This window comes from Oryzias latipes, chromosome 24, assembly GCF_002234675.1.
Source record: "Oryzias latipes chromosome 24, ASM223467v1".
NCBI lineage: Eukaryota > Metazoa > Chordata > Actinopteri > Beloniformes > Adrianichthyidae > Oryzias > Oryzias latipes.
The window spans coordinates 19,150,695-19,164,298 of record NC_019882.2 but is presented as its reverse complement, the minus strand read 5'-3'; the positions used below and the strand labels follow the sequence as shown (position 1 = coordinate 19,164,298).

Genomic DNA, 13,604 nt, shown 5'->3' with positions numbered 1-13,604 from the left:
GTAAAGACTCTTCATGAAAGGCATTTGTTCTGATCCATCTGTTGTCTGCTCTGACTCCTCAATACTTCAGAAGAGAGCAATACGAATCATACACAAAGTCAACTTGAGCACACAAATTATTCATACAATCAAAATTACTAAAATTTTATGATCTAGCAGAGTATTGTGCCGCTCAAATAATATTCAAGGCAGAAAACAATTTATTACCGATGAATATGCAAAGGTTATTTATTAAAAGAGACGAGAAATACAATATTAGGGAAAAAAGTACATTTCTCATACATAAAGCACGTACAAATAAAAAAAGATTTTGTGTTTCAATTTGTGGAGTGAAGTTGTGGAACAGATCCAGTAAATGCTTGAAACAATGTCTAAACATAAAAGAATTTATGTATAAATACAGGAATTTGATCAATGATAAATATGTACGAAAACAAAACAATACAGAACATCAGCATTTGTAAATCTGCAGACTTAGAAAATACGTTTTGTCATTCATTTGTGTGTTTTTTGGAAATGAGAATTACATGTGCAGCTGTAACAGAATATAGACTCTGGTAGGGCACTGGACTTTGATGGTGGGTGTACTGGGTTTACTTAGTTAGGAAAGTAAGGACTTAAGGTAAAAGGGGGTGAAAGTTTATAAGATTTTTCTTCTTCTCACTCCCTTTTGGACTTGTGTTGTTTATATAATTTTGTCTTGTCTTGTTTTATATATATATATATTTTTTTGTTTTATATCATTTTTGTCTTGTTTTTGTCTTATTTTTTTTATTCTACACTTGTCCAAAAAAAACCCTCTCGTACCTGCTGCCGTCTGCAGGAAGCTCCTCCTCCTCCTGAAGATGAGTAGAATAATGAAGAAGAAAGAGCAAAGTGCTGTCAGCTGTGTAATGGTTGTTTGATTTGACTCATGATAGAGCATCAGCTACCTGTGTGACGTTCCTCTGCTGTGTGAGTGTGTCCACAGTCCTGCTGTCATCCGCCTCTGCCGGAGTTCGATTCCCATCCAGCTGAGCTCTGAGGTGGATCTCTGTTGCCCTCTTGTGGTTTTGGAGGGGACTTACCTGCTGGGAGGCGTAGCCCGTAGCCTCGGGAGTCAAACTGATGGTTCTACCCCAGTGTGTGTTCAACACGACAGACACAACATAAATATTTGCTCATTTGTATCGGAATAAAAACATACCATTATGTAACAGTCATGCTATTACTGACAGGAGGACCTAGGAGTGTGCTAAATCAAACCAACAAGTCTAACTTTGTTTCTGTGACGTCACCTGTTTAGATCTTGAAGGCTTCTCTCGGTCTGCTCCTTCACTTCTGCAAAGATCTGGTGAGTGTTCCTGACTTTCTCCTGAAGCTCAGACTCCATCTTCAACAAATCCTGAAGGCCCCTTGGATTCCCTATGGAGCCCAGAAGTCGCACATCTTCCACCGCACTGGCAGCCTCTTCATCCTGAGAGTGAAGCTGCCAGCATAACTCCTGCAGAGGATGAAACCAACAGACAAAACAATAGTATTACACAAATAAACTAGACTTTCCTCTATGCAGATACAGATCCAGGACTGGAGATGTACATGGTCAAAAAACAATCATTTTGTTTTTGATGCAAATTCTGCAAATGAGTCCCAACAAACTGGAGAAGACAAAAGAGGGTTGAACTTCACTACATATCATTCTTATCCAGCTGTGAAGCTATAATGAAGGAAAAGTCTGATTGAACGGTCGTACCTTCAGTTTGGCGAGCACTGTTGCAGCATCCGGACCACCAAGAGTGAGGAGGGAGTCTTGGATCTTCTGCAGGGCGCTCATGCAGTCCATCATTCGTCCAGTAATCTGTCCTTTAGTGGCAACCGTCTGCTTATAAACCTCCTCTGCCTCAGAAACAAGATCCTTCAGCGCATCTAATTTCTTCCTCATCTGGGTCTGTAACAGCTTCAGAAGAAGAAACAGCATTTGATAAGATGGTGGAGCTTTGGGAATGTACGTATAACAAAATAACCATTGTTTCTGAAGAGGCTGCATCCAGATCTATTTGAATTTAACACTACAGCTCTGGGGTGTGGCCCATGATTGTTTCTGCACAGAAACAAAGACAGGTTGTGGTTTTCTCTTTCATGGAAGTTGAAGCATAAAATGCAGAGAATATTGATCAATAAAATAAGTCATTTTTTCTATGGCTAATAATATGAAATAAGAAAGAGGGAGCTCAGGTCAACTCTATAAATAAAGTATCGACTGTGTACTTTAAGTTATTTTAATGGTAGTACAATTATAACACAGATTTAAAAAAAAGTAATAATAGACAACTAAAAAAAGGTTAAAACAAAAAAATTTACAATTTGCCTGAAATGGAGATGCCTGAATAAAAGCCTGTGGTGCCCGCTGGCCCCTGCCTCGAACCTTTGATTGACAGATTCCCCGAGCTGCTTTCAGTCGAAGGAGGGGTGAGGAATACCAACAACCTCACTCATGGTTGGCATCTGTAGTTGCCCTAAAAACGGGACTCAGACCAACTCCGTCAATCCCTGTCAAGAGATTCTGCCTCATTTGGCGATAGCTGGAGGTTAAGGCATTTTCTATGGGTGACATCACACCCGCTCTGTCCAGGGAAGGGAGAGATTGATTACAACCTTGTGTCGAATAAAGTGTTTAATTTAAAAAAGCCAAAGTGCATTCTGATTGATCTCTCAGTTAGACATGTTTAAAGTTGACCCCTGTCAGTGCAGTGCAAGCATGTAGGGGAGCAGGTGCAGTATATTCCAATGATTTACAATATTTATTGCTTTCTTTTATATAAAAAAAAAAAAACCTCATAACTTAAGTCTTTCAGAGCCATTTTTACAAGTACCAGTGCCGACAGTACCACTGATGTGTAGAAGTGGAGGTATTCTAAAGACCTATCCGGCTTACTTAAAGCACTGGATGTGGGAGATTTATGAACAATAAAGCTTGACTTTGAATCCGCAAAGAAAATAAGAATATATTCCTACTCAGGAAAAATAAACTGCATCCACTGCTGTTCAGTGTAAAAAGACCCAGAAATAAATAAATCCACTTTTAAAGTATTGTGATAAATCAGAAAAGTTTAAATAAATGTATCAACAAATGCCAACCCTGTCTTATACCCCTTGTGCTGTCTTATGGGGTCCAGATGGCCCCACTCCCAACGTTAAAGTGCCTTGGAAAGCACAAGGGATACCTCTGGAACTGGCTTCACAAATCACAGTCAGGGATTTTCTGACATCAGGAGTTCTAAACGTTCTTTATAAAAAACATACCAAACCCCAAGTAGCCCTTTTTAAGGAGTGAACTATCACAACTATTGAAATGTATAGACATCTCATACTACAGTTTAACTATAAACTATGAAATGAAAGCCAAACATTTTTGCCTAAAAACCGCAACACTTCAAAAAAGGACATTGGAGACACAGAAATAGCCTTTATATTTACTTCTTTCAGTTTAAAATCTGTCATGGTTAATCCAACAGCCATTGAAAGGAACTTAGTGAGCTTCTAACTACACCTGCAGTTCCAGAGGGACGTCCGCACTGTGAAGCAGTGCTTGAATCTCCAGGATTCTTTTGTGGAAGTGCTCAATACTCTCCTCTTGAGTCACAATCTCGTGCTGAAGACACCAGGAGAAACAATATTTTAAGAAAACATCAGCAAACAGGAAAAGGAACAGGAACCCAGAGCTCAATGTTTACCTTTAATGTCTCAATTTCATTCTCATTTTCAAAGGATGGAGACTGAGCAAATGCTGCTAGTTTGTGGTTGGTCCAGGAGCTCACTTCTGTCTCAAGATGAAGAACTCCATCCCACAGAGTCAAGCAGAGATGCAGATTATCGAGGCCAGACTCCGTTCTTTCTGACACCTGCAAGAGTAAGACATTCACTCATGTCATCAGACCTCATCACAACAAACTTCAAACAAATAATGTTCGGTTTTGAATGTTCTCCCTTTGGTATCATGAGATGAGCTGCACACGAATTCTGTTTCTTAAGCATGGCAGTGGGAGTATAATGGTATTGGGTTGTTTTGTTTAATCGCATTACAAGTAGAGCTGGGTGATTCATTGGTTGTATTGAGTAACGTGTATAGTGGAGGATATAAGTGTGTCATCCCTTCTGCTTTTATAGGTTTGCCCACTTAAAAGGAAATAGACAGCCTGTCATCTTAATGGTAGGTTCATTTCAACAGTGAGAGATGGAAAATCACAAAAAAAATCTGTTTAAATAAATGGATTTCTTTTTAATTGAGAGATATAAATATTTGAAACCCCTGGTAACCATTAAGAGTTCTGGTTCACACAGACTAGTTAAGACTCTCCCAATAAACAGAATTAAAGACAGCTGTTTGAACTAATCACCTATAGAAAAGACACCTGTCCACAGAATCAATCAGTCAGACTCCAAGCTCTCCAATATGGGAAAGACTAAAGGGTTTTCAGTGGATTTAAGGGAGAAGATTGTAGACCTGCACAAGACCAGAGTGGACTACAAAACCATCAGCAACAAGCTGGAGGTTAAGGTCACAACTGCTGGTGCAACTGAGACAAAATACAAGAACTACAACACAACCATCAATGCACCTATAGGCCTGGGGCTCCAAACAAGCTCTCACCTGGTGGGGTTTCCATGATCATGAGAACAGAGAGAAAAAGGCCTAAAGCAACACAGCAGGAGGTAGATGGTGATCTTGAACCACAGTCAAGAACACCATTAGTAAGAATTTACACTGCATTAGCACTAAATTAGTCAAGCATGGAGTGTTTTTCTGCACGGGGCTACTTCTTCAGTTGGGATAGGAGGATGGGTGGAGCCATTTACTCTCAAATGCTGGATGAGAATCTCCTTCCATCCACAAGGAGGCTTACAAGGCGTGGTGGATGGGTCTTCCAACAGAATAATGACCCAAATATACAGCCAAGGCAACCACGGAATGGCTTAAGAAGCAGCACATTAATGTCAAGAAGTAGACAAGTCAGTCTCTGGACCTCAATCTTATAGAAAACCTATGAAGCTCAGAGTTACCAAGCAACAGCCACAAATCTCAATGATTTAGAAGTCCTTTGTTGTTGGTTGAAAGCCAAACAACATGTCACTCAAATGAACTTTCCAAGAAGGGTTTGGTCTTTTATGAGAACAATACATTAGTTTGATTTAAAACAGGAAAGAATTACTTTGATAGTACACAAGACAGCACAGCACGTATAACATTTTTGTGTAAAGGCGATGGACCTACATCCAACCAACGGTCCATGAAAGCTTCTGCTTCGCCCTGGAATGACGCGGCGGTGCAGCCAGGAACCTGACGGAGAAGAGCATGAAGCTGCCTGCAGACTCTGCGGAGATCCTCAACGTTCTCCCCGAGATCGTTCAGTTCTGATCGTGTTTCCTTGAGCTTAGAAAAAAAAGCACAAAGACTCGAGATTCACTGAAATGAGACCAAATACCACAACTACGGCCGGGTATCAGCAAACTACTTCATTTGATTTTAAGTAACAAGTTCGTAAATGGATTCTATTCAAATACAGTTCAATAAGATATCAATTTTCCATTCTACAACCAATTCTTTCACATTATCAGTCATTTGAATTCAACACAGTAGGCACTCACATTGTTACATTTATGAACTTGTACTTTTAAAACGAGTTAAAAAAACATTCTTTACCAGCAGAAAACTCAAGAAAATCTTGTAAATTTAAATAGATTCATAGATTTGACGGCCAGATTTTGTATTTTCTCAAACTCAGTTTCATAAAGCCATCCTGTTATGCAGCTATAGATCTTTGTGAAGTTTGTTGTTTCTGAGATGAACCTTTGCGTAAAGCCTTAACAGGTTTTCTTTCCCCACGTAAAAGGCCTGTTGGCTGATGGCACCCTCAGCTCTCTGCATGGTTCCACTCATCTCTGCACGAATGCTCTGGAACCTCCTCAGCAGGTCCGTCAGGGCTGAGCACTGCTCCAGGCTGCATGTGAACATCACAAACACACAGGAAGCTTAGAAATGCATCTACCGTTGAGATCAAAATCGGTCTAAACCCCTTGCATCTTCACCATTCGGCCACAGCTTTCGTCACCTCCTCCCAGAGTTCTTCTATTTCTCTTGACTGACCCTCATGGAGATTTTCTGATGGTGGGGAGGTGCCACGTATGTGCTGAACTTCGGGAAGGAGGCCAGCGAGGAGACTTTCCAGCTCCATTAAGACCCGTGTCCTGCAGATAATGGAAACCCCCAAAGAAGCCTTCATCATCACTGGTCTCATTAGACAAGTTAGTTCTAGTTTTTTTTTTGCTTGTACCTCTGCTGTAGAGCTGGTAAGCTGGGCTCCTTTAGCTCCAGTTTCTCTGCCATGACCTTCGTCTCCTTCAGTTTTGCCAACAATTCACCTCTTCTCTGGACAAAACCCAACTTCTCTGATCCATCTTTCTCAATCTGGAAACTTCTCCTTTCTGTTTTCTGTTCTTTGGTTTTCAGGGGGTCCAACTCAGATGTCCACGCCTCAGACTTTGCATTGCTTTCTCCATCCTGTTCCGTGTTGAGAATTTCCATTTGGTCCGTAGGGTCCTCCACTGATGGCCTTCTGCTGCAAATCACTTAAGTTTACTCACACAATCAATCAATCAATCAAACTTTATTTATAATGCACTTTTCATATAAAAGCATAAAAAAGTGCTTTTTACATTGCAACAAAACAAAAGAATATAAAAACAAGCATGAAAATTTAAATAAACAAGCACAAAAATAAAAAAAAAATAAAAAAGGCCCCCCCTCCCCGTACCTACACACAGACCCCTACTCCTTTCACACATCCCACCCCCTAACTGATGGGGAAAGACAATGAGAAATATTGTTGTTTTTTTTCTCATGAACTATTTGCAAACCTGACCCAGTGGATGACACCTTCATCTATCTACAGTGTGGCAAAAAAGTATTGCACCAATTGTGCAAGTTGTTCCACTTAGAAAGTTGAGAGAGGCCTGTAATTTTCATCATATGTACACCTAAACTATGACAAAATGAGAAGAAGAAAATACAGTTAAGCCCGATGCCCTTCCTGACACAATCTTGGATTTTATCGGGGCTGGGAAACGGCACAGGGAGACCCAGACAAGGGCCCCCTTTTGAGCCCCTCAAGAGTCCCTCAAGGACCCTCACTGAATGAAACTCATCTCAGCTCGCGCTGTGGTGAACAAACCCTGATTTCCTGTATGCCAATCCTGCAGGGGTCGCCACAACAAATCAGTTTTCACTGATTTGCACAGATAGTTTGGCATAGAGAGGGAGGCAGAGAGCCAGATACACAACCCTGTAGCCAGAGTCAAATAGGCAGCAGCACAAAGGGTCTTTCTTATGGACCCACACTGGACTTTGCTCATTGCACACCCTGGGAGGTGAACCCAGGTTTGCGTGACAGTCCTACACCCAATCAAGTGAACTGTCCAGCCACCGTGTAAAAAGTTATCATGAATCCTGAATTCTACTTTGTGTGCTAAATGCAAAAATATGTAACGAATGCTGCAAAGTGAGCTAAATGCGAACAGCTGTGCTGAATGCTACATGGTGTGCTAAATTTCAGCATGTGTGATGTGATAAATGCTAATATGTGGGCTAAAAACGGGCTAAATTCAAATGTGCTGAATTCTAACATGTGAATGAAATTTTATACAGCTTTTTCAGTTTTTTTCTTTATTTGACTAGCATTCTGTTTTCATTCGTAATTTTATGCTTTGATGTTGAGGTGTTCTTTATTGACACAGAGGCTAAAGCTTAACAATAACCTTTGTAGCAAACACAGTTCCTGATTGAATAATAATAAAAAAGAACATGGTGGAAAATGAAGAGACTCATTTAAGGTCACAGTGGTAATAAAGAGGCAGTGACACATTTTGGCTGCCAAAGAATATCTGAAAATTTATGTAAAAAAATGGCAAACTTGTCTGTTAGTACCAAACATTTTTAAAAAGTGTATGGTTGCTGTAAGGTGATTAGCTTCTTAGAGGCTGTCTTTTTACAATTTCATTTGGCAGAACCAAATTTCTTCTGGCCACGAGGGTTTTCTTGCATCCTTTTATGGTAGATGATAAGAAAATCCACAAAATCTTGCTTAAAAGATGGGTTTTTTCGTCACTCTCAGTCAACATTTGGAAAACTTATATTGAAAACTGTAAACTTTTGAGTAGACCTGTTCAGCACGGCAACCAAAAGGTCACAACAAACTACTTTACCCACAGAAGGGTTGAAAGTTGGAAGCACTTAGATGACATCAACACCATTTGATTTCAGGCTAAACTAGAGATTACAGCCCCCAAAGAGACTTCTCCCTCAAAATAAATTAAGATCTGCATTCATGTCACTGCATTTTTTTTCATTGAAGGCCATCACTACTAAAAATAGACCAACATTCTTTACCCCTTCAGTGCTTTTTGCTCAGAGGATCTCTCCACCTCTGGAATCACAGTCCATTCTGCTTCCTGTTTGGACTCCACTGCGTTGCTCCAGACAACTGCCTGCAAAGATGGGAGAGATTCATGCTAACAGGTTCAAAGGAAAACAGGAAACAGAAAGGAGATCCAATAACAGAGGATTAGTGACATGCTGAGCCTTCACAACACCAACAGCCAATTACAAGTCTGTTTCTTACCAGGGAGGTGTGTTTAAAGGGCCACACACAGGTTAAGGGAGATTTCTTTGAGATAGTTAAAGTAGTCTATGTTAAACGTATACAGTACATACTATGTGAGGATGTGTCCTTTGTTTTGGTTTGTTTTGTGTGTCCGTTGTGTTTCTTGGTTCTTGTTCTTTCTCAGGCTTTTTTTCCCCCTGATTGAGTCTCATCTGGTTTCATTTAATAATCAAAAAAAATTATCCTTATTTTAGTTAATCATCCCCAGTGGATTTAAATGACTGGTTGTCAGGTCATCTGCTTCGTCACACTTTTCAATTCTTCCTCCTTTAGTTTTTATTTTTATTTAAAGTATTAGTTCTATAATTTGAGTCCTGACATTTTTTATCACATGTAACAAACAAGCTGTTGACAGAATCTGATATAAGATATTGAAAACTGTCAATTCAAGGCTCTTATTGAAAAATATGGTAATAGTATGAATTTGGTCCAGTAAGCTAAATGAAGACGTTTTTATACAATTGACTTTTGATTAACTTTTTGCCCTACATATTAAAAATATGGAGTCTTTCAGATAACATCCCTGAGACCAGCCTAATGTTCTATATTAACCACAGTTTGCATTGAAGTTGAAATTGCTGAAGGGTTCATCTCTTTGCAGATGACACTCCTTTTATTGTGTAAGAAATTCCAGAACATTTATCCCCCAGGGAAGCTGTCTTTGACCACAACTATGTTTAATTAGCTAAAACTATATTAGAAAAACAAAGAAAAACAAATACCATTTGTTAATTATACATTTTGTTTTTGTGCATTTGTTTTACCAAAATAAGGAATCAAACAGATGAACAACTAAATTTAAATCAGTTTAGAATGAGGCACAAACCGAAAGTGTTTTGTTCCATTATAAACCTTCCACCAGCAGCAGTGATAAATCTGTTTAGTGCCACATTAGTAGAGAAAAGCTACAGAAAAACAATTTAATCCTCAGGCATTTCAAAATAAAAGTGTGGAATTAAGTTTTAAAAACAGTCAAGGGAGAAGGAGAAAGAATGCAAGATTCAAATACTGTTGTCATGGTTTAAGTTTGTTTTGTCTTGGTTTTTGTTTTAGTTCTTGTTCTGTTGTTGTTCTGTTTCCTGTTTTATTTTGAAAGGTTTCCTGTTGTGTCATGTTTTTGAGTTTTACTTCCTTGGTCCCCATCTGCCCTGATCATGTTCACCTGTGTCTTGTCTGCCCTGTCTGTATATAAGTCTTGTCTCTGCCTTCCTCTTGTGCTGGTCCATTAACGTCTCTTAACGTCTTCATGCCTCGTCGTCCCGTCATGCCATGTTCCATGTTTCATGCCACGCCACAGTGAGTTTTGTTTTGTTTTGTGATCCTGCTCTGCAGCGCTTTTTGTTTGTTTATTAAACCCTCTAGTCCCAAAACCGTTTTGCCTCCCGTCTCTGCGTCTGGGTCCTACCTGCTCTCGAGCCCCCCTCACATGACAACTGTGACTGTAACACTGCTGACATTTTACGCTGTTTGATGTGTGTGTTTGGACTAATTATTGAATTCTAAAAGTTGAAAATAGAAAAATGCAACAATTGGAAAGCCTTAAGTTAAAACAGAAGTTAATGCAACAGGGATTTTGGGGTAAATGACTGAAACTTTTGTCTCAGGAAGCCAAATTCTTAGAGGTAAAACATCATGATTGAGAGACTGAGAATACCTGTATCTGAGTGTACCTCTCCCCACTGCTCTCTCCAGAATCCAGAAGACGAACCACCAGCCTCTGTTCTTTGGCGCGCAGTGAAGGTTTTTGGCGTTTACAATGAATCAGGGGCTCTTCACCCTCTACTGAGGTGTCTACATGATGCTGCTCAAAAGTTGCATCAAAAAGGGGTGAGTGGTCTTCCTGTTGATCCAGTCTGAGACTCTTGCCTGGCTGACTGTCTGTCTTAAAGTCTGTCAGGCTCAGCGGGGTGTTTCCTTCAAGATGCTGTCTCCTGCTGAGATAAGATGCCATGATCAGGGGGACCCCGAGGCCCTCAGTTATGCAGTCTTCTCATCCAGATTAACAGACTACAAGGATTATAGAGACCTTTTCTAAATAAAGTCTGTCCAATTCACGGAGAGTTCAAAGCAATGTTATTGTTTTGAAATTTTACTTCACATTTGGCAGATAAACCACTGACACCAACTTTTACCAAAGATACAGTGGGAACTGAACACAATTAATCAAGACCGTAATGAAAATAGTTTGGGCAAGAATCATTACATAATGATAAATTCTCAAAAATAAACACAAACCATCATTGTCTGACTAAATGTCTCTGAGAGATGCCAAAGGGAGAAATTTGTGCAGCAAAGAACCATAAACAACTGGTAAAGTCACATTTAGGAAATATAATATTAATAGATTATAAACTGCGGAGGAAAATTTGAATATGATAATTCATAGCAACCCAAAAATATGTGAAACTATTTTTTACTTGAACCTGAAAATAAATTATAAAACATTTTCACATATTGATACATTATGATGAAAATGTCTCTGTAAATTCTAAGACCTCCAAAGTAGCATAAAAAAGATGCAAATTCAATTTAGTTGTATTAACTTTACCAGAAGATGGCAATCCTAATACTGTAGGAATTTTATTTCCACAACACACTTTTTAAATATGTCATGAAATTTGCCAGTTTTTGACTTTGCTGTCATCCAAAATTCCTATTGTTGCTACAACCTTTAGGGATAAACACATTTTACACTTAAAATGTGCCCTTCCTGCCCTCAGTGTTGCTGTGTCATTCAGATTTGTACTTTTTCAGTGAAAGATTTGACTAAAAATACATAGTTGGGAAAGTATTTATTCAGCCACCAACTGTGCAAGTTCTCAACCTTAAGATAAGAAAAGGCCTGTAATCTTCCTCATAGGTATACCTCAACTATGAGAGACAAAAAGAGGAAAACAAATCCGGAAAATCAAATTATCTGATTTAAAAAAAAAAAGAAGTAAATTATGCTGTAAAATAAGACTTTGGTCAACTACAAACAACCAAGATTTCTGGCTCCACAGACTTGTAACTTCTTATACGAGGATCCTCTGTCCTCAACTCATTACCTGTATTAATGGCATCTGTTTGAACTGGTTATCTATATAAAACTGACATGTCCACAACCTCAAACAGTCACACTCCAAACTCCGCTATGACCTAGACCAAAGAGCTGTCTAAGGACACCAGAAACCAAATTGTTGACCTGCACCAGGCTGGGAAGACTGAATCTGCAATAGATGAGCAGCTTGATGTGAAGAAATCCACTCTGGCAGCAATTATTAGGAAATGAAAGACATACAAGACCGCTGATAATCTCCCGCCATCTGGGGCTCCCCACAAGATCTCACCCTGTGGGGTCAAAATGATCACAAGAACGGTAAACAAAAATCCCAGAACCACACGGGGGACCTAGTGAATGACCTGCACAGAGCTGGGACCAAAGTAACAAAGGCGACCATCAGTAACACACTACACCACCAGGGACTCAAATCCTGCAGGGCCAGACGTGTCCCCTTGCTAAGGCCAGTACGTGTGCAGGCCTGTCTAAAATTTGCCAGAGAGCATTTGGATGATCCAGAAGAGTATTGGGAGAATGTCCAATGGTCAGATGAAACCAAAATAGAACTTTTTGGTAAGAACTCTGCTTGTCATGATTGCAGGAGAAAGAATGCTGAGTTGCATCCAAAAAAAACCATACCTACTGTAAAGCATGGGGGTGGAAACATAATGCTTTGGGGCTGTTTGTCAGCAAAGAGACCAAGACATCTGATCCATTTAAAGAAAAGAATGGATGTGGCCATGTATCGTCAGATTTTGAGTGAAAACCTTCTTCGCATCAGCAAGGGCATTGAAGATTAAACGTGGTGGGTCTTTCAGCATGGCAACAATCCCAAACACACTGCCCGGATACTGAAGGAGTGGTGTCGTAAGAAGTATTTCAAGGTCCTGGAGTGGCCTAGCCAGTCTCCAGATCTCAACCCCAAAGAAAATCTTTGGAGGGAGTTGGAAGTCTGTGTTGCCCGGCGACAGTCGCAAAGCATCACTGCTCTCATGGAGATCTGCATGGAGGAATGGGCCAGAATACCAGCAACAGTTTGTGAAGACTTACAGAAGACGTTTGACTGTTGAACAAAGGGTATGTAAATAAGTACTGAGTTTAACTTTTGTTATTGACCAAATACTTATTTTCCACCATAATTTACGGATAAATTCTTGAAAAATCAGACAAAGGGTTTTTCTGTATTTTCTTTGTCATTTTTTATCTAATAATTGAGGTTTACCTATGATGACAATTACAGGCCTCCTTCATCTTCTTAAGTGAGACAACTTGCACAATTGGTGACTGACTAAATACTTTTTTGTCCCACTACAGCTAATGCACATACTCCTCTATTTTCATAAACTTCAGCTGTATTCATCAATTCTTGATCACTTAAACCAAATTAGAATTAACATTACTGTTTTTATACATGCATCTGCCGTACTTTACCCTTTGCCCCGGATAACCGCTCCACTGGTTTGACCAGTCAGCTGATCGCTCACAGGAACTGAAGTTTTCCACGGTGCCAGGTTTTCAAAAATCTCTTTTAGCGCTTCGACCCGTTTCTGCTCAGGTGTGTCTTTGTCAGTGATAGTCTGTAAAGAAGAAACACCTTTGAGAGTCTTTAGATTTCTCTTCACAAAGGAGCTGGTAAGCATAAACCAAAACAAGCAGACAGTTGGAATTAGTCAATGAAAGTTCATTCAACACTTCACTACAGAAATCATTTTGAAACATGAGTAAGCTTTTCCCTGGTGTTTAGTTTTTATTCAAACTCGTTTATGAGTCTTGATTATTGTCTGTCCGCGTACCTCCCACTGTTTTCTCACAGAGTTAGACAGTTGGAGCAAATCCTGCACCTCAGCCCCAGAGGTGAAGGCCCTAAA

General features: G+C 39.7%; 1 protein-coding gene across 1 annotated transcript in view; it reads right to left on the bottom strand.

Moving 5' to 3' along the window:
* LOC101155484 (nesprin-2-like) overlaps nucleotides 1-10,523 on the bottom strand; it is a 33,352-nt gene extending 22,829 nt beyond the window's left edge. The window contains exons 1-12 of the mRNA XM_023953313.1: nucleotides 10,351-10,523; nucleotides 8,423-8,520; nucleotides 6,312-6,596; nucleotides 6,067-6,225; nucleotides 5,828-5,978; nucleotides 5,252-5,410; nucleotides 3,714-3,881; nucleotides 3,530-3,631; nucleotides 1,733-1,936; nucleotides 1,278-1,483; nucleotides 933-1,113; nucleotides 808-839 (exon numbers count right to left, since the gene is read on the bottom strand). Of these exons, the coding sequence (XP_023809081.1) occupies nucleotides 808-839; nucleotides 933-1,113; nucleotides 1,278-1,483; nucleotides 1,733-1,936; nucleotides 3,530-3,631; nucleotides 3,714-3,881; nucleotides 5,252-5,410; nucleotides 5,828-5,978; nucleotides 6,067-6,225; nucleotides 6,312-6,562 (1,613 nt within the window). The 5' untranslated portion in view covers nucleotides 6,563-6,596; nucleotides 8,423-8,520; nucleotides 10,351-10,523. The remainder of the gene's footprint in view (nucleotides 1-807; nucleotides 840-932; nucleotides 1,114-1,277; nucleotides 1,484-1,732; nucleotides 1,937-3,529; nucleotides 3,632-3,713; nucleotides 3,882-5,251; nucleotides 5,411-5,827; nucleotides 5,979-6,066; nucleotides 6,226-6,311; nucleotides 6,597-8,422; nucleotides 8,521-10,350) is intronic.
* Between the last annotated feature and the right edge of the window lie 3,081 nt (nucleotides 10,524-13,604).